The 22,770-nt window shown below is 49.4% G+C and overlaps 1 protein-coding gene across 10 annotated transcripts in view; it reads left to right on the plus strand.

The window, feature by feature from the left end:
- Positions 1 to 22,770, plus strand: part of CTIF (cap binding complex dependent translation initiation factor) — a 290,169-nt gene that overhangs the window by 114,725 nt on the left and 152,674 nt on the right. For all 10 annotated transcript variants that reach the window (XM_073213026.1, XM_073213035.1, XM_073213031.1 and 7 more), the window contains one exon: positions 3,739 to 3,814. In XM_073213026.1, the coding sequence (XP_073069127.1) occupies positions 3,739 to 3,814 (76 nt within the window). The remainder of the gene's footprint in view (positions 1 to 3,738; positions 3,815 to 22,770) is intronic.

Here is a 22,770-nt window from a genome sequence, read left to right on the forward strand (position 1 = left end):
CAGCAATGCACAGGGGCTCCAATTACTCCACATCCTCGCCAACACTTGTTATTTTTCCTTTTTTAAAATTACACTGATGGCTTTTATTTTTCCTTCTAATCCTTCCTTGCCCCATCACTTCCAGTCTGAACATAAGTGATACTGTTAACTACTTCCCGGCATCTCACCTGTTCTCTGCCCCACCCCACCCCACCCCACCCCAGGTGGTCACCCTTTCTCTTAGCAACACTGCTGTCCCCAGTGCAACCACTTCAGAAGGCAGATGTTTCCATCCCTATTACAGAGACGAGAGAAATGGAGTTCAGAGAGGCAAAGTAACCTGCCTAGGTAGCAGAGCCATGATTTCAGGCCTTCTGATGCCACAGTATCCTTGAATCAGCTAACTCCCTTAAAATTGTAGGCAAAATTATGTTCACATGAATGTATTCTGGGAAAAAGCCCATCACTTGAATCAGACTCTCCCAGGGGACCCCAGCCTCTTACCTTGCCTCCTCTTTTCATCACCCTGCATGTGTGGGTTCATTCAGAACTCTTGGGGTTGATTTTATTTGGGTGGAGAAGGGAGATGGCGTTAAACTGGAGGCGTCCTGTTAGGAGACAGAGCGAAGTGGAGGCTGGACCCTGAGGCTCCCTTGGCCTTCCTCACACCCAGCTGCCCTTCTCTGCACACTCAAGCCTCCCGTTCAACAGCAGTGAGGCCGTTTTCCTCCTGAGCTGCTGGGCAGCACAGGGCACACTGCTCTCCATACTCTGAGTCTAGGAAAGCTGACCTTCCCTCAGCAGGTCAAGTTCAGGAGCTGATTTCCAGCATATGATGCTTCCTACCTGTCCTGCTGGGGAAGCTAGTTAGAGCTTGGGCTGCACCATGGGAACTAGGTTACTGAGAGGAACACACAGATACTGTATAAAATAAGGTCCCCAGAGGGACTGTTCACTCTGCTGTTAAAAGGAGACGTGAACCCATTCATGACTGAGACTGTAAGGAAAAAAGACTTGTTTGATGTAGACGTTCAGAGTGTGGGCTTCATGAAATTAGTTACCGGGTGTGCAGTTCAACAAAGTAAATGTGAAGGGGTTAAAGAAGAGAGCATTTTGGGGGAATGAAGTGTCTGGGGAAGACTTCTGGAAAGAGATGGCATTTTCCTGGGACACTCCCATCCCTCCTGTGTCCCTTGGGAGCACATGGATGGCAAAACCAGTGGGGAAACTGAGGCCCAGAGACAGAAGCGATATCGCCGCTTCATAGACTGAAGGGGTCCAATCGGGAATGCGAACTAAGTCAAGCTTTCCGAAGGTGTCTACGCCAGTTCACGCGCATTCACATCCTAGCAAAATCCTATTTGGCAGTAGCAATACGTGACCCTCGGGGGAGGAAATGTTCCCCATGTGCCAAGAGCCGTTGTCCTTTCTGGAGCCAGAGGAACCGCTTTCCAGCTCCAGGCCAGCTCACCCGCTCACAGGAGCCTGCCAGACTCAGGGTCATCCCAGACACACAGCTGTCTGGCCAAGTCCTGTCTCTCTCAGGTTGCTGAGGGAGGTCAGGTACCGTGTCCAGCAGCCCCCTGTGGCTAAACCAGGAACTGTGTCACCCTTAAGAGTCCTGCCATCCTGGGGACAGAGTCCACATGCCCAGCCACTGCAGCATCCCTTGGAAGCAGGGTATCTCTGGGTTGCCAAGGCTTCCCACAGCCCATGTTTCCGTGGAGGGACAGAAATTGCAGAAGATGGTTGCCCTGGAAACCCTGTTGACAGCAGTGACTCAGCTGGTCTGTAGCAAGCAACCTTCTGCTGCTCTCTGAACCTGCAGTCCCGAGCCCTGAGCTCCAGATGGGGCAGGCCTGGGGGGCAGCAGCCCTCATGGCTCACGGCCCACTGACGACCCCAGGGGCTGCCAAGGTGACAATGTAAGGCCAAATCTGTGCTCTGCCAGGCTGGTACCCAGAGTGTGGTTGGGTCCAGAGGTGCTTTATGAGCATGCGACCTGGGGGAGGGGTTATCAGCCATCCCAATAGGCCAAGAGCCCCCAGCCCTCTCCTCCCCCACTGCCGTGGCGTGTACACAGCACAGATGACTGCAAGCAGCTGGAGCCTTCACAGGCCAGCCCATCTCTCTTCCAGGCAGATTTGTTAGTTAAAAGGTGGTTGGATGTTTCTAGACCTTTCTCCACGTCCTCTTCTGCAGCCTATCACATGGAGAGGCTCCCGTCGGGACAGAGGAAGAAAGAACTCTCCTCTTTTCCCTCAAGCCCACCCATTATACCCTTACCCCGCTCTACCCCAGCTCCATCTCCCAGAACCAGAGCTGTCCTCCCAGCCCAGCCCTCTAGGGCTGTCTTGCCCTTTTGCACACCCCCTTTTGCCCCCTCCACACCCCTCTCCAGTCACTTAAATGCTGATGTCCCTGCTGGCAACACGCTTGCACCTTAGCTCCGGGCCTTTGTCCTGCTGCCCTCTGCCTGGGACATCCGGCCAGATTCTTGACTTGGCCAGCTCACAACCCATCTCCCTCCCTCTGCTCCAGAACGTTCAGGAAGCTGCTGATGCTCTGGATTCCTATAGCGTCCTCTCTAGACCCCAGCTTAGCACTGCTACCGTGCTGTGGCACCAGAGGCCCCGTCTAATCCTTGTTTACACCAGAGCTCAGCCTGGGCAGGAGCCCTGCTGGGGTGTAAGCTCTTGTTTTATGGGGGTATAAGTTATACTCTCTTGCACCCAAGCCTTGCTGGGTTTCACAGCCACCCTATTTCTCTTCCTCGGGGTTTCAGGGCTCCTCTGTCCCCAGGACTTTAATAACACTTATCGTGTGCTGCCCCTTACTGGTGCTCAGGCTTGCAGCCCTGCTAGATGAGCTTAGGCCGTGTTTCTTAAGAGCTGTGTGCTGTCTGAGGGCAGAAGCCACACAGGATTTATTTGCCAGGACCCCAGGGGAGGTTGACAGGGCCAAAAATATGAGATGTTCCGCAAATATTGAACAGATAAGCTAATCTCTGCAGCTGCAAAATGCTGCCACCAGCCCACTGGGCAGCCCTCACCATCCTTTGGTTAATGATAACAATAACAATAGTAGAAACTGATACTTACTATGCACAGGGTTGCCCAGTTAGTAAGGGATGCAGCTGGGTTCCAACCCTGGCAGGCTGGTTCCAGAGCCTGCACCTTAAATATGCAGAAGACAGGGACCTTTGCCAGCAAACAGCCCAGCATCTCTGTTCTGATGGTGTGCCTGCCCACAGAGAATGTGAAGACAGGGCATCACCATTTGTGTGGGCTTGTTGACTGGCCCAAAGGCAGGCCAAGGAGGGAGGAAGCTCCGCTGGGGGCCTGTGTGACCTTGAGAAAGTTGCTTAGTCTCTGTTCATTTATTTTCCCTTTGGTGTAATGGGACATAATGCTGGGCTCTTGCAGGAGCTCTGACAGGCTTTGGGATACTCATCAGCAAGAAGCTGGGTGTCTTTGCCTGGGAGGGCCAAGGGAAACTCTGGTACCAGTCTCCCCATAGGATGGGTGCCACACTAGTGCTCACCTGCCCCCACTGGCTGGTGCCAGCGTTCCTGCCTGCATAAAGGGCTTGAGGCAGGATCTGTGTTGTCGGGCTTGGAGTGGGACAGGCTGATCTTGCAGGCCTTGAGGGAGGCAGGCCCAGGGTCTTCTGACTGCCCCTGCTCAACTGTTTGCGAGGCCAGGGCAGGATGCATGAATGCGCTGACTTCTTGATGCTTTTCTTTCTTTTCTGATCCAGGTGTGGAAAAGGGAAGCTGGAAGATGGGGATGGGATCAACCTGAATGACATTGAGAAGGTCCTCCCAGCCTGGCAGGTAGGTACAGGGGCAGAGTCTCCAACGTCCTGACCCTCAGCCTGCACAGGGTCTATGCTTCTTGCCCCAGGAGGGGAAACTAATGGACTGCCTTGGTAGGCAGTTTGGGTGGGTACCTGCCGAGGCCCAGGGTACCCCAGCGATGTGTGTGTCTGCTCCGGCTGTGCTGTGGGCGCTGGTGGCAGGCCCGGCGGCCCCCAGAGATGAACTGGGCCATGTACTGACAACTTTGCATGCTTGGAAATTTTTGCCCCTTGACCTGAAATCTCCGCGGGTGAGGCCTCCTGCCATGGTTGCCATGGGACTGGCAGGGCTGCTGTGGTGTCTAACATGGTCAAGGCCATTTTTAGGGTTTTGGAAAGTGGAGTTGTCCTGCCAGCCCCAGGTACCTGCTGTACATGCTGATTTTATCATTAACTAGGCCCCTTTCCCTGAATTGGGCCAGGCTCTGGGACAAGAGGATTTGCGCAGCAAAGAGACTTCAAATCTGAGTTTCTAGATGGTTCTGGTGCTGGTCTTTGGGCAGAAACAGTGGGCGTCTAGCTGCTCCCAGGTGTGCGCTGGGCCTGCTGCAGGGCAGTGAGAGCAGCAGAACCTCTGGGTGACTGAGCCTGTCCGGCCGGGGACCTGCCACCACCCTCACCGTGTCACCCTTTCCTTCTCTTCCGAATCTCTTCACCTGCACCCATTCTTCCCTTCCTGCCCCCCTTGCTTTCCCATTTTGTTTTTTCAGTGGTCATTCCTTGGGCCCATTAATGAGAGAAAATGGAATGAATAGTTAACGCCTCAGCAATCTGATTAGGAAGTGCCTTGGTTGGTTTTCGCTCAAGTTTCTTGCACCTGGGGTTTAATGTATTTCATGGACTTGTAGGTTTATCGTTTGTATCAAATTTGGCAGTTTTTCAGCAATTATCTTCCCCCAACCTTCAATATTCCAATTTCCTGAAGCTTTTCTGAAGTGTTTTTTTTCTCTCTGTGTGTCATGTTCGGTAGTTTCCATTGCTGTGTCTTCAAGTTCACTAGTCATTTTTTGCAAGGTCTAATTTACTGTTACTCCTGCCCAGTACATTTTTCATTTCAGATATTGTATTATTCACATCTAGAAGTTCAGTCTGGGTCTTTTTCTTTATATCTTCCATTCTCTCTTCTTTGTGCAAAATTATATGCTTTCTCCCATCTTCCTGAGCATATGGAATATATTTAGAGCTGTTTTAAGGGCCTTCACTACTAATTCTGTGATCCATGTCATTTAACAGTCTCTCCCTAACAATTGATTTTTCTCTTGTGAATGGGTCCTATTTCCTTTGCATGGCTGGTCATTTTATATTAGATGCCAGATATTAGGAATTTTACATTTTGGGTGCTGGACTTTTGTTTGTACTCATTGAAATATTTTGGACATTGTTCTGGAACACAGTTAAGTCACTTCAAAACAGCTTGATCCTTTCGAGGCTTGTTAGGTGGGAAGCTTTTAGTCTACAGCAACTTTTGCTCCTCTACCGAGTCAATAACCCTTCTGAGGTTGCTACCCAATGCCTGGTGGATTAGGAAGTATTTCTACTTGTCTGCTGGGAACATAAACTACTTCCAGCCCTATGTGATCTTGAGGAATTGTTCCATCTGTTCCTTCCAAGTAGCTTTTTACAGCTCTAGATGTTTCTCACACACATGCACAAATTAGCACTAAGCCAAAGACTCAAGGGTCTGCAGATTTCTGGATTTCTCTCTCTGTGGAGCTCTCTCCTCTTTCATTCCCTAGTTGCCTTGGACTCCCTGAATTTTGAACTCTGTTCCTTTAACTCATTGAGACCACTGGCTCTGTTTAGAGTTTTCTCCCTTTGTGGCAGGCTAGAAACTTTCCAGGCACCAGACAGGGACACACATAGGGCTCACCTCATTGCAAAGGGAAGTGTGACTTCATGGTGGACAAACCTGGCAGGCTCTGCCTTGACCAGGTGATGGAGGCCGACATCATTAGCGATGGGATGGATGGATGCCGTGTGTTCCCTGATGTGCTGCATGGAGAAAGCCCAACATCATTTCTAGTGTTTTCCTTCCAAGAAAGCATGGCCTGAATCTGGTCATAAGGAAACAGATGTGAGATCCATTCTCAAAAACTGCTTGGATATGAAAATCAGGGGAAAACTGAGGAATCTTCCAGATTGGAGGGGACTGAAGAGGCTAACCAAATGCGGTGTGTATTCATTGCTGAGATCCTGGACCAGAAAGCAACAGAAACCTTGGACCGTTGGAGAATGTGAATGGGATCTGTGGATGGGGCTGTAGTGTTGCTCAGATGTCCGTTTCCTGAGTTAGAAGACTGCATGATGCTCAGGTTGGCAAGAGTCCTTGTTTTTGAGAAATACAATGTTTGAGGGAGGTGGGGCCTCATGTCTGAAGCTTGTCCTCAAATGGTTTGGAAGAAGAAAAAGATAATGGGTATGTAGATACATTGATGGAGAGGAAACAAAATGTGGTGACGTATTAACAGCTGGGGAAACTGAGTGAGGTGCATAAGGGAGTTCTTCAGACTTTCTATAAGTCTAGAGAAAAAAGAATCAGTAGGGCCTAGGGTGTGGTGTGCAGGCCAACGTCATGGAATACCAGTTCATGACATACCCTTTGGGCAGGAACTGTATTAAATTATCACAGCTAGTGTAAAGCTAGCCTTGGGGCAAAAGATAAAAAGAGTAAAGTACTCAGAAATTACCATTTTATTGCTCTATTCCCAAATGCCTACAGCATTCATTAAAGATAGAAAAAATACATTTGAGAGACACCTGTAGGGAGGAACCAGATGCCCCTGCTTTGGAAGAGGTGTCCACTCCTTGGTGGCCTTTGAGCCGGAAGCCTGGGGTGCTCTGGCAGTAGAATAACAGGTCGGACCACTTTTTCCTTGTTGGGTGACTGTCTCCTAGCTCCCTTTCATTCCTGCTCCGTGGGAAAGGAGAGCTGGGTCCCTGGTTACAGGGAAGCAGAGTTCAGAGGTTAAAGGCCTGGTGTTTGGACCCCTGACATTGACATCCTGGCCCTGCCACTGACTAGCCAAGGAGTTGTTGGGCTTGTTACTCAGCTTGCTCTGACTCAGTTTCCTCCTGGGTAAAAAGAGGGTGACGATACCTAGTTCTAGAGTTGTTGGGAAGATTGCGTACACAAGTGCATGTGAAGACTGAGAACAGTGCCTGGCACATGGCAGGTGCTCCCAGAGCCCATGGGCTCACCCAGAACCTGCCTTTTATGAATGGTTGCATTTGAAGAAATCACTCCACTACTAAACAGTTTTGAAAATCATCAAACCAAGGTCCCTCCCAGGTTTCAGATTTCATATTCTAGGGTTTTCTCTCTTCCTTACAGGGACAGTCAATCAACAAGCGCTCTTGGTTCTCCAGGGCCCACGGGACGGGCTGCCAGTAGTAGAGATGTTCACTCCTCGTCTCTATTTTTAGTTTGGATCCACACAGTGAAAGGGTTTTCACACACACACACACACACACACACACACACACACACACACCACTTCAAACCAGTTTTGCCCTCTGAACACTATCAACGATCCACACACTGAAAGGGTTTTGATACACACACACACACACACACACACACACACACCACTTCAAACCAGTTTTGCCCTCTGAACACTATCAACAGATGAGTCCCTAAGCTCATGGTGTTGAGCCTGGGCTGCCTGGGACACTTAAGTCCACAGGTTTCTGGGTCTCACCCTAAAAACCCACTGCATTAGTTATCTATTTCCGTGTAATAAATTGCTCAAAATTTAACAGCTTGAAGCATAGACATTTATTATCACACATACTTCCTGAGGGTCAGGAATATGGGAGCACCTTAGCTGGGGGTTCCGGCTCAGGGCCTCTGCTGAAGTTCTAGTTGAGGTCAAACTGACCACCAGAATTGCAGCCATCAGAAAGCCTCACTGGGGCCTGAGGGCTGGCTTCCTCCCAGCCTCCTCCCGGCCCTCACACCGCCCCCTCAGCTCCACCTCGGGTGCTGGCAGAAGCCTTTAGCTCCTTGCCACATGGGCCTCTCCATAGACTGCCTGAGCGTCCTCATGACATGGCAGCTGGCTTCCTCCAAAGCAAGTGATCTGAGAGAGAGAGAGAGAGAGAGAGAGAGAGAGAGAGAGAGAAAGAAAGAGAGAAATAAAGTGTGAGGGGGAGAGCATGCAACGTAGAAGTCCCAGTGTTTTCTAACTCGGTCTCCAAAGTGGCAGCTATCACTCTGCTTCTTGCCCTCTGTTGTCCAGGGCTAGGGTTAGGGCAGGCCAACCCTGGTACAACATGAAGGGACTACACAAAGATGTGACTGTCAGGAGGCAGGGATTGTTGGGGCTGGTGACCACACTCACTGACTCATACTGGGAACCTGTATCTTTTAAAGAATCACAGGAAATTCTGCAATTTCATCAAAATTATTAGCAAGAGTTGAAACCCTGAAGCTACTGCTGACAATGTACGTGGATTGATTTCGTGGGTGTTTACTTGCACACAGGTACCATTAGGACAAGGCTGAGAGGCTTCTTGACCCCAAAACAGAGCTCTGGAGGTTGAAGGCCCTGAGAGAGGGTGTCAGTTGGATTTTTTCTGAGTTTTCCTCATAGGACCAGGATTGCAACTTAAGTTGTCCAGTTTTGAGCTCTCAGGGTCAGCTCACCTAGCTATTGGCATTTGGGGTGGGACAAATATTAATTGGATCAAACTGTCCAATATAATGTAGGATATTTAGTGTTTCTGGCCTTAACCTCTAAATTCTGGTCACTGGGGTGACAAGTCAAGGTGACCACCCAAAGTATTTCTAAATACACCTGGGAGACCACCGACTGGGAGGGAAAGACTCCCATAGGAGTCTTGGGCCTGAGCAGCGATGAGTGGGCTTCCTAGACTTCCTTGGACAGAGACAGGGTTTCAGGAGCAGAAAGAAACCTGCAGCAGCCCCACCTTATCCTTGGTTTTGATTTCCATGGTCAGCTGCATTCCAGAACAGATGATAACACTGTGTCACAATACCTGTGTCATTCACTCACTTCATCTCATCACGTAGGCATGTTTTCATTTCACATCACCACAATAAAAAGAGTGAATATGGTACTGTAAGATATTTTGAGACCATATTCACATAACCTTTATCATGGTATATTGTTATAATTATTCTATTTTGTTACCAGTTATTGTTGTTAATCTCTTTCTGTGCCTTATTTATAAATTAGACTTCATCATAGGTATGTGTGTATAGGAAAAAACAGTACATACAGGGTTCAGTTCTAGCTGCATTTTCAGGCGTCCACTGGGGGCCTTGGGACATATATTCCAAGACAAGGTGGGGGGGTGGCTACTGTGTTGCCCTCCCTCTCCATCTGGAGGCAAGGAGGAAGGAGGAAGGGAGATTGGCCTGGAACTCTTTGCCCACCTGCCCTCTACTTCCACTCCAGAAGAAGAGAGGCATAAGCCGCTGCCAGCTCTGTCTCCCGAGCAGCTCCCTGAGCCCTGGAGACCCAGGCTGGGATCCCAGACCCCTTCCTTCCCTGCTGAGATCCTCAGCATACAGGAGCTTTTGTGGTTTGCGGCGCCCACTGGAAGGCCTCTGTCCAGGCCCAGCCCGCCCAGCCTGGGCTCCAGCTGGGCCCCTGCGCCCGCCTGCCCTGCTCTTTCATTGCTCTCTGCTTTCTCCCAGGCAGGCCTTCTGGGGAGAAAGCTAGTTCCTCCTTTCTCGGCCTGATGGACCCCTTGTCCTGCCTCAGGACACCTCCCCGTTATGCCTTCTCAGATGCACAAGGCGGAGTCCAGTGGTCCATCTGCCGAGCCCCCGACCCTCTGTGCCACCCCTGAGTCAAGGCTCTCCTCACATTGTACCTACTTGTTTAATCCCTTCCTAGACCCTGGGCTGCAGGAGGGCTGGGGCCGCATTTCATTCTCCGTAACTCCAGCACCAGGTGCTCTTGAAAGAATCACTGTAGAAGAACATCACTTGAAGACGCCTCCCCTGCGTGGCTGTCGGGAGGACCCAAGACAGGCAGGGCATTGGTCTTGACCTGGTCCACCCCTCTGCCTGTGAGTTTCTCCTACCATTGACCAGTAGAACTTTGATGTGAACCTGGTTGTGCTCTCATAGGCATGATATCTGGGATGTGTCTTCTTTTTAATGTGTAAAAACAGGTTTTTTCCATCATTTATTGTATTAGGATACTATAGGCCACAACATGATATTAAACAAATCCCAGAGGCTTCACCCACAGAATTTTATTTCTCACTGAAATTCTGCTGATGATCCAGCTTCTTTCCAGGGCAGCTTCCTTTCAAGGTGGGGGCTCAAGGGTCCAGCTGGAATCCATTCTGTATCCCTCTGGTCTCAACCCATGGCATCCAGGTGGCCCTGACTGGGGCAGAAAGAGCTGGAGGGTCATGCTGTTGGTCTTAATGCTTTGGCCCAGAAGTATCACTTGCACTCACAGCCCATTGGACATAACCAATGACGTGACCCTACCCAACTGCATGGGGCTGGAAGGGGAGGGGAGCAGTGGCTGTTGGGTGAGCAGCAATGCTTCTGCTATTTCTTGCCTTCACGTGCTCATGTGCCCAAGCTGCAGTTTGTCAAGAAGGGCACAGTCTAGAAGAAGAAATGAGACATGCACACAGATGACAGTACTGCAGAGTTGAAGCTGGTAATGCCTGAGCAAATGCTGTGCCTTGCCAAGGCCAGAGTCCCTATAAGCTGACGGCTGGGTCTTCTCCCTGCATACGTCCCTTGCCTCCCCAGTGCTGCTAGAGTCACTATAGTCGGGCACTTGAATGAATGGTTGAGTATGAATCAGAGGGTCTCAGTGGCCCCCAGACCTGTTACTGTTGTAGATCTCTAGGGAGCTCTGGCGTCTCATCGGGAGTCAAACACAGAGCACTTGTCACAGTGAGTCTGGGTTGGAGGGCCTCATTCATAGGTCAGATGATGACATCGAGGTGCCTGGCCAAGCACTACCACCAGCCAAAGTTGAGGACCCCCTCACCCAGTCCCAGTCACCATCATTTGTAACTGTACTCCAAGTGTGGCCGCAGGGTCAAGTGTGACTGGTGCAGAGGCCAGGCAGGGACAGGCATCTGCACTGTGGTCTGCTCCCACTAGAGGGCATCAGCGTGCCACTCTTGAAGCTCTACATGCTGGCGTTTGCAGAAGGAAATCCTTTGTCCCCAGGCAGCGAAAGTGTCCTTGCCTCCTTATTGGTTCTCAGCATGCAGATTGTCCCCAGAAAATGACCCAGACCAACTGTCAGGCCCTTCTTCCCCAGAACAAGGGAGAGGATGCTGTGGTGAAAGATAGGGAAGTATAGGGAAGCTTACCTGTTTGACCAAAATGTTCCCTGTTGCGCAAAGGCCTGACATTCCTCCAGGGAGACCCCCTCCACTCCCCAGACCCCTGGGAATGTGTGGCTGCTCCCAGGAGGGCACACCCCTTAGGCCTCCATCAGCTGCACAGACGGGAAGGGTGCTTTCCCGCGGACTGAGGGGTGCAGGGGGCATTCCCCACACCAGAAGGCTTGACCAGGACCTGCAGGGGGCGCCAGCTGGTGTGGGGCTTGGAGAGTGAATGGGGTGCTGGCTTCTGCCCTGGGAGGGACACGTGTTGGCAGCCCGTGCTAGGGGGAAAGATGGGCTCTGCCATCCAAGCTCAGTTAGATTGGACCAAGTTCAACATGAAGGCGAGGTCATAGACTCTGAAAAGGCGCTGGCCTCCCCCTGCACACCCTGCACCTCACCTCTCGCCCCAGACCACTGCCCAGCCAGCACCCCTGGGCTCCTTCCCCCTGAGGTGTGGTAACTCAAGGAACAATTTCTCCTCGGCATCTCCTCAGGATAGAGTGCAGGGGACCACATGGCCTCAGGGCGCTGCAGGAACACTGCCTCTTTTTTTTTCTCTCAAGCCCTGGATGCTTCTTGTACAAAACCCTAGTTGAAAGATGTTGTTGAACTGTCGCATGTCTGGCCCAAGGCCTTCTTTAAGGACCTATTTTGATCATTTTCCTTGAATTCTCTGTCAGACAAATGTTATGTCTGTTGTCTTTTGTCTTCCAATAGGAATTGCATAATCCAGCTTACTTCCCTTTATGCCTTCCTGTTAGGAAATTTTGCAACTAATTCTGTGTCTGTCTGCAGTTAACTATGAGCTCTCTCTGACCTGGTCGGGTCCATTGCTGTGATCCTCCAGTGACTGACCTAGTTTAGGGTAGGTAATGTATAAGCCCTCCACTGCTGAGGTCCTCAGGGTCCACACACTGAACAATGTATCTTACCTAAATCAGCGGGATTTCTGACCTTAGGGATGTGCCCATGGTGCTCACTACTGAGGGACCCAGCAGACCCAGGGCCGGAAAAGTGGGATTTCTGACCTCATGAGAGTGTCACAGTGAGTCTGGGTTGGAGGGCAAGCACCCAGACTGAGGACAGGGGACCCGCTAAAAGGGGTGGTGGCAGGGCGGGGGACAGTGAGTTGGAGTTAAGCACCCCGTTCCCCTGCTTGGCCCCAAGCAGCCTTGCTCATCCAGCAGGTGGCACTGTTGCCATGTGGAAACTAGGTTGGGCAGAAGCTGCGGTAGCGGGTTCCCAGCCTTCCAGATAGGAAGGAGTGACTTTATCATTCCCTAGAGCTAGACCGGCTCTGTTGCCAAGTCTCAGGGAACGTCCAGGTTGAGCTAACTCACAGGCATAAGAATTAGCGACATGTCCCAAGATGCTGAGGAATAAAGTCAAGTGAAAACCAAGCTCCCCTCTTGCCCCCGGGCCTGTCCTCCTCCTCAAGAGCTACTTCATGTCCCTTACCGGTCCCACAGGAGGCACAGTCTGACTTCATTCACTCGGTCCGCTGTATTGGCCAAGCGCCTTTCTGGGGACCAGGCATTGTCTTAGCCGTGAGGGACCGAGTTAAAATGCTGGGGTCTCCTGCCTTTCCAGCCTACCGGGACGTGGAACTAACTGTCCGAAGGTCCCTTAATGAGCATCTAGCAATGACGGTAGCACACCAAGAGTATCACTGCCAACACCCACTGAGAACTGCTCTGAACTTTGCCGAGGCTCATGGTCCCTAAGAGTGCATGCTGCTGCCGATGTCCCCTTAGACGTGAGGCAGTCCCTGGCCGGACAGGGCCTTCTCAGTCAAGCCTGCTGGACACCCTGTCCCGCAGTCCCCTCGCCCTCCTGCCTGTGCTTTGTACTGCTCACCCGGCTCACGCTTTGTTCTGTGGTCTGCACTCTCCCACTGGAGTGGGAGTTCTGCACGGGCACCTGCAGGCGCTCACTGGACATCGGGAGAACGAGCCCCGACTTGCTCCCGTCTCAGAGAACTCACCTGAGCACCCCAGTCTATAGCCTGTGCTTCCTTCTTGGGGGCTCATGCGAATCGAGCACAGTCCAGGCTGTTGTCTGCATACGTCATCTCTGGATTCACATGACTGTCCTGTGAAGTACAGGCTCTACTGTTACCATCATTTTACAAATGAGAGCCTGAGACCAAAGATTGCCCCAAATCACACAGCTTATGGCTGGGGGAGGGGGGGTGGAGACTGGGGTTCAGGCAGCCTGACTTCCCTGGGGGAGTGACGAGGAGGAGGAAGAGGTACTGGAAAACCATTTTTAATTCTAGGTGACTGTGGTCACGTACAGCAAGTTAGGGGTGAATGTCATTTCCTTAATAAGCACAAGAAAATGGATAGCTTATTTTTTTTCTCTACTGTTGAAGTCACTAAAAATGGAAAGAGAGAGAGAAGCCCCTATTGACTCTTTCGAAAGAGGAAGAGATGTGATTTTTTCCTTTATTTAAATTGGACATTCCAGTGGCCTCCCCCAGTCCCTGCTGACCCGAGATCCTGCACCTTGGGAGGACTGCCTACCTAGGAGACCCCTCTGCCCCCCGGGCCACCTTCTCTCCCTCCTCCCCCCAACCCCCACTTCCTCCTGCAGGACAAAAATAGGCACCCATACAATAAAGGAGGAGACCAGGAATTTTCAATCCATAGTTCCCCATGTGAGGCCACCAGGTAGCATGGCCCATTGGGAATGGGCAACGTGCTCTGTGAGGCAAGCCTATTTCTATTTTTGTTTTTGTGTGTCTTTGTATAAGAACTTATTATTATAACATTTTGTTGGTGACAGCTAGGCAAGTTCCTAAGGAGCAGGTGACTGGCCAAGCCTGGACCAGGTTCTTACACCAGCTCTAGAGACAACAGAATGCAGGGAGCCGGGACTGGAGGTAGCAAGTGCTTTCTGGCTCTGCGGGGGTCCGGGAAACATCTGTCCCCCCTTATGTGACTGCCTCAATTATCCAGAGCACAGCTAGGGTCTTAGACACGAATTGGCAAATTAGCCCACTGACCAAGTCCAGCCCTCCAGCCTGTTAGTGCAAATAAAGTTATACTGACACCCAGCCATGCCCGTGCACCTGCCCCTGTGGCTGCATTTGTGCTACAAGGCAGAGTTGAGTAGTTGCAACATGGACCCTACCACTGCGAAACCTAAAATATTTGCTATGTGGCCCTTTACAGAAAAAGGCTTGCCAAACACCGATCTAGAATATAATCAGAAAAAAAGCCCTGAGAGTTAAAACAGGTGGCAAAAATACTGAGGTTTGTTCACCCAAGTCTTCCAAGAGCCCTGTAACTTCACATACAGAACATTGTTGAGTTCACCCAAAATTATTCTCTTCTCTGTTCCATTTCTCCTGCTGTAAAATGGGGTTGCATATCTGTTAGACTTACACCTCAAGGCTATGCCAAGGGACAAAATGTAAACCAGGTCTTCTAATGACAGTTCTTTATAAACTGAAAACACTACAGATGTGGAGTGGCCTTCCTAAGTGGCACAGTGGACAGCTGGAAGCAAGCACAGAGCCAGAGAGCTTGACAGATCACTGTGCTTGGGGACCTTCCAGCAGGGCCCTTCTGTAACTGGGGTGGGTGGTGAAGGGCTAGAGATGCTGATGAGTTTCTCTGGCTCTTTCTGAGACTGAGATCTGAAAGAAATGCTGCCTGCCTGTGCAGACCTCAGCCCGAAGGCAGAGCTGCCTCGCCAGTTGTGTTGGAAGCCTTCTTTAGCCACCCAACTCTCACCCTGGTGTGTCCTTACGTCCCCCTTTCCAAGATCTTGCCCCTCTCTCATGGCCCTGTTCATATTTTACCTCCTTTGTGAAACTGTGCTAGGTGAATCAGTCCAGCCCAGTCCTCAGATTGTGTGGACATTTGGAAGACTTGATTCTAGGCCAGTGTTGAGGTGCTCTGGTTATTTTCTGCCTCTCCATGTGTTTGTGCTTCCTGGAGGGGGCAGACCTCTAACTGGGCCTTGGGGGATGGCCAGGGAGGTGGACCTATAGAAAAAAGACAACAGATATGGCATTAAGGTCTACAGATGTAAATGAGCTGTGGTTCAGAAGAAATGGCAGCCGCAGAGAATGGGGGGCAGTCCAGGAATCCTGAAGGAAAGTTTCCAGAAATCAAGAGAGTAATAGGTTCACTTTCTTGTGGCCAGGAAAGGACATTTTGTTCAGGGTAGGCCAGGGTTCTTTAAAAAAAGGACTTGCCCACAGTAGAAAGGTCATCTGGTCCATACCTTACAGAGGGCCAGACCATAACCAGAATCCTTTTGCCAAATGTCGGAGGGCTTGATTGGTCAGGTGGCCGGAGCACTGTAGGGAGTAGTGGGCCCAGGACATCACACAGCAACAAGAGCTACCTATGCAGCCCTACCTCGGGATGGCTTGTGCTCGAGTGCCAGGCACCTAGCACTATGAGCAGGCCCTAAGCCAGCTTGTGGGCACCTGGCCACCAGTACTCAGAGGCAGATCCCCCCTCCTGCACACACCCATCTTCCAGGGGTACCACGGCCCTGCCAGGAGAGGCCCCAACACCCACGGAGAGTGGGGCCCCCCTGCCTGCAACCCACCATCCATCCTTAGACAATTTCCAGGGCTAGTTTAACACCCTTGGCCATCTTAGTGTGGCTTGGGTGACTTGGGCCTGTCCTAGTTGAACAAGCTTGCTCCCCCGCCCAGCACCTTTCCTTCTGTGTCCTTGGCTGGTGTAAGGAGCTGCTGGGGGAAGAGGAAGGTGTTGCTAAGGGTGTGAAGCATCCATTATTCCTTTATTAACCAATGTACCATTTCTGGTCACGTTCCCCTTCCTGGCGGCAATGAACTTGGGGGTGGAGAAGCCCAGTTATTTTCGTGTATCCCAGCTTCGCTCTGGGAGCAGCCAGAGGTGCAGGCAGAGGGGCGGGGGGCGGACAGGGCTACGTGCTCACCAGCAGGCATTTGTGAATGGGCCCGGGCTTCCAGGCCGCCCGGAGGCAGGCCGCCCCCCCAGGCCGCACTGACTCTCACTAGCTGGATGTCGTTGTCTAGCATTGGGCTGGCCAGGCAGGCGGAAGCATTCTTCTGGCCCAAGAACAATACCAGGGTCAGCCCGGGGACCTCCCTCCTACACCCTCTTCCTTCCATTGTGAGCCTCTGCACAATCCCAGGCCACTTGGCTCTGCACAGCCTGGGAGGAGGGGGCCCAGGCCCAGGAGAGGTTAGCAGTGTGTGTGGGACACCTCCCGTCATACGCCTCCACTTCCCAGGCTGGGCCAGGGTTCTGGAGGGAGCAGGTAGACAGACAGACCAACCCTGTGTGAGGGGCCACCAAGGAGGCCAGCAGGGTGAGGCCCCTGGCTGGATGGCACCACATTCTCACGGAATCCTAGTTTGTCAGGGCTGGAAAAGGCTTGCTTAGGCCTTTTCCTGCCTACTCTGCCCATCACCCCATTACACAGACCAGGAAGCTGAGAGCCAGAAAGGTAGTTTTACCAAATTTCTTATTGCCCTGCTTAAAAATTCTTCATTGGTTCCCCCCAAAGCCTGTGGGAAAACTCCAGACTTTCCCTTACCCCCAGTGCCTGCTGGCCTTCAGGCTTCTCTCCTGTGACTCCCCACCTTGGGCTTTAGCCTTATGCACAATCCCAGGCCACTTGGCTCTGTACAGCCTGGGAGGAGGGGGCCCAGGCCCAGGAGAGGCATGACTAATTCATGGGCATTTGATCCAGCAACCTGGTCCCCTGCCTTAAATTCCCTTCCTGCTTCACTTGCCTGCCTGCTGTACACCTGTTCTTCAAAGACTCTGCCTTAAGGTCACCGCCTCTGTGCAGCCCTCCCTGCTAACCCACTTCCCTGTTGATTCACCTGGGCTTCTTCAACTCTTTATATGTACATGTAGAATGTTGCCCTCCACGTCAGTGGTATGCACACACACTTGCAACCCTTAGGGCCATGGTTCTCAAAGTGTGTTCCTTAGGCAGACAGTGGCAGTGTCACCTGAGAATTTGCTGGAAATGCAAATTCTCGGGCCCCCTTCACTTTACTGAATCAGAAACTCTGGGGTGGGGACCAGCTGTCTGTGTTTTAACAGTCCCTCCCGGTAATTCTAGTTCCTGCTCAAGTTTCAGAACCAGTGCCTTAGGATCTGTTTGTAGGCAATTGGCTCATAATAATTTCTATTCTCTGTCTCTTTTTTCCTTTCTTAAAATTAAGATATATTTGACATACAACATTGTGTATGTTTAGCATATGCAACATAATGATTTGACACATTTATACTGCAATATGACCACCATTGTATTATTAACTAACTGACATCTATATGGGGTCACCCTTATGGCATGCCACCATAACTCTAATATACATATAAATACCTAATATTTCTATTACTTGCTATACTACTCTTATATCATTTCTTCTAGTGTTGGGAATAATTAAGATCTAGTCTCTTAGCAAGTTTATAGCATACTTCTGTTACCTTTATTAGTTATTTCTTGATAGTTTCATGAGAAATTGACATCACCCGTCCCCTTCTATTACGGCCAACATTTTTGGTTGTTTATTTGTTCTTTACTATTATGTTGCTCAAATGATGGACAAAGAATCTTGCCCTAGTTGACAAGCAAGGATGGGGATTTGCAAAGGGTTGAGTGACTCAAGAACAGCACAGTCCCACAGACTCCTGTGCCTGCTCCTATCATTGGCACAGACTCCCGTGCCTGCTCCTATCACTGGCCGTGCCCCAGAGGGATGACCTGTTGGCCCTACAGCCCTTAGTGAGCCCCTACATAAATGTATGTAGAAAAACTCCCCTTTCCACTGTTTTTTTTCCCCACTACTTAGGTAAGCTACTTAGTTGTATCTTAAGATTTAGCATTGGATCATTGTTTTATCAGATCTCTAGGGTTCCAGGGAGTCTCATTACCATCCTGCCCATTAAAGGTAGAAATCTCAGGAGAGCCCCCAGGGACCCCACACATTGGCAGGTGTCCAAAACCACCACTTGCTGGGGAGACATGGTGGCTGCCTTCATTCAGAGATGGATGGAAGGCCCTGGCTAATCATTCTGTCTTCTCTTTGGACACTTTGCTGTATGTGGAGCCGGCTTACGACCTCAGTGTGTTTGCAGCGGCTCATGGTGAAGGGAGTTTGTCCCTGAGCTCACAGCCTCTGTCAGCAGCAGGCAGCGACCTTTATGCATACTTGGTGGCAGGAGGAAGCTGATCTGCGGGTAAAACAACAAACACTAGCTTCTGTCTACAAAGGAATAAAAGTTGATAAATTAAATAGACTATGAATAATAGCATTAATGTAGTTGCAGGACTAGCTTCCTTTGCATCTCAGAGGCTCCCATCCCGGCGGGGATCCGAGGAAAGGTAAATATTGTCCTCTGTGCTTCTCTAAGACAAGTACGGCGATGCTATGAGCTGCCAGTGCCAAGGATTCTGGGCCCGGCCCCCAAGTTCTTGCTGGGACCCCATTGTCCCACAGGCCCCGGGCTGTCAGCCCACAAATTCTGTGCTGAGTGGCGGCTCTGGCATGCACTTGGGTTGCACCACTGCCTCGTGCCCCCTTGTCAGGCGGGGTGCATGCTAGGGCCTGCGCAGCTCATCTTCTGCCTCTGTGGCTTGCTGCCCCATCTCCAGAATGAGGTTCCATAGCCATTTCTCCTATGTACATTCCGTGGCTCTAATAAAGTAACAGTTTACTGAGACTCATTGGTACAATGTGATGCTGCTGTTGGTATAGAGACTTCATGCCTTCATGGGGAGGTTGGCCCCAAAGATTTAGATCCATCCACCCAGCCTTTCCAAAAGTAGTGCTTACTTGTAGTTTGCACAGATGAAGCAAATAATACTTCAGATGTTATAACAGTTCTCTGACTCATTTTTCTTCAATCCACCAGTTCCATTTCTCACAGCAACTACTTTTGCTTATTTTTCCTCTGGTTTTCTGGATGCCACCATAACTCTAATATACATATAAATACCTAATATTTCTATTACGTGCTATACTACTCTTATACAGTTGACTCTTGAACAATGTGAGGGTGAGGGGGCTAACCCTCCATGCAGTTGAAAATCCGCCTGTAACTTTTAACTCCCCCCAAAACTTAAAATACTAATGGCCTACTGTTGACCAGAAGCCTTACCAAGAACATAAACAGTTGATTAACATTTATTTTGTATGTTATGTTTACTATATACTGTCATCTTACAGTAACACAAGCTAGAGAAAAGAAAAGGTTACTAAGAAACTCATAAGAAAGAGAAAATACATTTACAGTACTGTACTGAATTTAATGAAATGATAATGTGAAAAAAATCCATATTTATTTACAGGTATAACAATTCGTGCATTGATAAGAAGCAGCAATGATTGCCCTATGGTGGCCTCACATAATTGATATGATTGCTTCCTGATGGCCTAGCCTATATACTAATGAATGAATCCTTATAAAAACTTTATAGCATACAGTATTACAGTCATATTCATAATACAGTATGGGACATGCCTAACTTTCTCTTAATTTTTTCAATATTTCTAGGCTATGTGGTTAGTCTACAAGTTTTTCCAGCTGTCACTGATGTCCAAAAACTGTCCCATATAATGGTTGGGAAAAAAAATCCATGTATAAGTGGACCTGCGCAGCTCAAGCCCGTGTTGTTCAAGGGTCGACTGTACTGCTCTTTTAAAATATATTGATTTTAGGTATTATCTGCTGATTTCCTGTTCTGGTAGATAAGAATTTGGCTCTCATATCTTCTTCTCCATGTAGTTATATCAAATTTTAGTTAAACTTTTAGTCAGATTATTGCTTCATTACTGAATCCTGCTATACTTTTTTTTTTTTGGTATCACTAATGTGCAATTTACATGAGCAACATTATGGTTACTAGACTCCCCCCATTACCAAGTCCACACCACACACCCCATTACAGTCACTGTCCATCAGCATAGCCTGCTATACTTTTTTTACTGAGAAACTTTCGGGCTGGCAGAAAAGTTGCACAAATAATCCCAATAACTCCTGTATATCCCACAGCCCCATTGCCCAAGTGTTAACATTTTACCATGCTTGCCTCATCACTCTCTCTACATGATTTCCTTATTTTTTTTCTTGATGGTCTGAAAAACAAGTTGTGGACATGGTGCCACTTTTACCCTCAAATAACTCACTGTGTTTTCCTAAAAAAAGAAACACTTCTTACGTAACCACAGTTGCATGGTTAAAATCAGGACATTAACACTGACGGAATACTATTACACAGTGTGCAGACCTTGTGTACATTTTCCCGCTAATATCCTTCATGGCTAAAGAAAAAATTGTTTTGCATTCTGCTGTAGAATTACCGCAAGATCACACTTTGGTTTTTAATCGTCACGGCTCTTTACTCTCCTTGACCTTCTTTCATGACCTTGACATTTTTTGAAGAGTGCGGGCCAGTCATTTTGTAGAGACAGCATCCCTCAGTTTGGTGTGGTGCTTCCTCTGATGATTCCTCGTGATTCAGTTTATGGAGTTTTGGAAGAAACACCACAGAGAGGTGCTGTGTCCTCAGTGAATGATACCAGGAGACACAAGATGCTGGCATGGTGACATCGTGAGGTGGTAGCTTCCAAGCTTCATTGCTGTAAAGTTACATGTTTCCCTTTATAATTATTGAGTCTCTGGCAGGGATTTATTTGAGACTAATAAATATATGGTTTCTGGTAATACTTTTACTCGCTAGTTTTAGCATTCATTGATGATGCTGGCCTGAAATATCATGCCGGTTGGCAACTGGTGACTTAGTTCTAAGTCCATCTATGTATCATAATTGATTTTCTACTGTAAGGAAGGTCTTTCTTTTCTCCCCTATTTATTTAATTTATTGATTTATAGGTCTTGGCTTTAGGTTTTTATGTTTTCTAAGGGTTATAATCCACTACTATTATTTATTTTGATGCTCAAATTGTCCCAGATTTAACAAGTGTGAGCTCCTTTAGACTCACTTCTGTGTATTTCTGAGGTGTCTCAATTATTCTTTGAGTACTTCCGTTTTTGCTGGCACAAGAAGTTGTTCCAGGCTTATCAGGTACTTTGTCTGCCCAGCTCTGGAATCCACCATTGTCCACGGAGTCCTGGTACTTCTTAGCGGATGGGTTTTAGAAATCCGGATCCAGGTGCTGGCTGTACTCACTGCTACTGAACCCCCTGATCTGTGGATCCTTTTCCTCTCTCACATTTTCTGAGTGCCTGTGGCCCCAGGTCAGAGCTCTTCTTAGTCAACTTTTTTGCCTGAGAGTGGGGATTGAAGAGCAGTCGCATGGCTGTGTGGGGTGGGGAAGGAAACTTGGGGAGCCCTACATTCAGACTTCCCTCCCCACTCCTGAGCCCTGCCTTTCTTAGTACCTCTGAGCTCCCTGGCGGTTTGCAGGCTTAGTCAGTGGATTTCTCATCATCATCCCTTTCTGCTAAGTTACCTGCTATTCTTCTGCTCACGTTCTGCCTCCCCTAAGTTACGTAAAGTCTTCTTTCTTGTTCTCTGTGCTTCTGTGGGTTTATAGCTTGTTTTTATTAAAGAGGGCAGGGAAATTGAAATAGGTGCATGTGGTCAATCCACCATGTTGAGTCAGAAATCTAATTTGGCTGGATTTAAGTAATCAGGGAAAGGGGGAGGGCACTGTACGAGACACTGAGCTTAAAGTGCTTGTCAGGGGCAGCCGTGGGAGCAGATGTTTGCGTCTGTGAGTGGAGGGATGAAGTGAGCTGGCCTGCTAGACCAGGCAGGGGATTGGCATGTGACTGAGGTCCTGGACATATTGTCAACTGGGATTAGAACATAAAAGGAGCAGCAGGATGTACCTGAATGCCAATAAATAGGTTCTTTTCTTTCCTGTTGTTAAAAGAACTACAGGACACACACACACACACACACACACGCTGTTTGAAGGGCCTGGGAAAAGCTGCAGTCCAGTCACACTCTGCCTAGCTTTGCACCTGACCCCTTCTGGTTAGGAAAGACTTTCCCCCAGTCTGCAGGGTCCTGGGAGCACAAAAATGCCAGCAAATACATGTCTGAGCCAACAGTGTGCAAAGTGGGGAGGGGGCACAGCAGCCTTTTCCAGTTGCCTCTGAAAGCCTGCAGTCCTCTCTCCTTCTGAGGCTGCCTGCGCTTCTCCCCTTTGGCAGTAGGAGAAACATGACCCCCACCCATCCCCAGTGGTAGACTGTCTCCAGAAGGCCTCGCATAAAGTACAGGCTGTCCCTGCCTTTTGCCAATTTGCATTTCAACAATCCACGCATTCTGCAGTTCCTGAAAACCGTTTGGGTAGAACTTCTGGTAGTTTTAATTTCCTTACTTGGGAGTTCCTGCTCATTTTTGGAAATGTTGAGATAAGCAAGTGTGCCCTTAAGGGCAGGCAGGGCGGTTTTGCTGGCATGCCTAGCATTGTACCCTAGTGATAAAGGGCGGCATCCCAAAGAGCCAACCACGGTTAATAGAGGGCTATTTTATGTTCTAGTCTCATCTCAATAACACAAAGCTTTGAAGGACAAGGCCTCTTGATACATCCTTTTACCTGGAAGTGCTCCTTGTCTAGCTGATCACTGGCAGGTATTCATGCAGGATAAA

The sequence above is a fragment of the Manis javanica genome, chromosome 9, assembly GCF_040802235.1.
Source record: "Manis javanica isolate MJ-LG chromosome 9, MJ_LKY, whole genome shotgun sequence".
Classification (NCBI taxonomy): domain Eukaryota; kingdom Metazoa; phylum Chordata; class Mammalia; order Pholidota; family Manidae; genus Manis; species Manis javanica.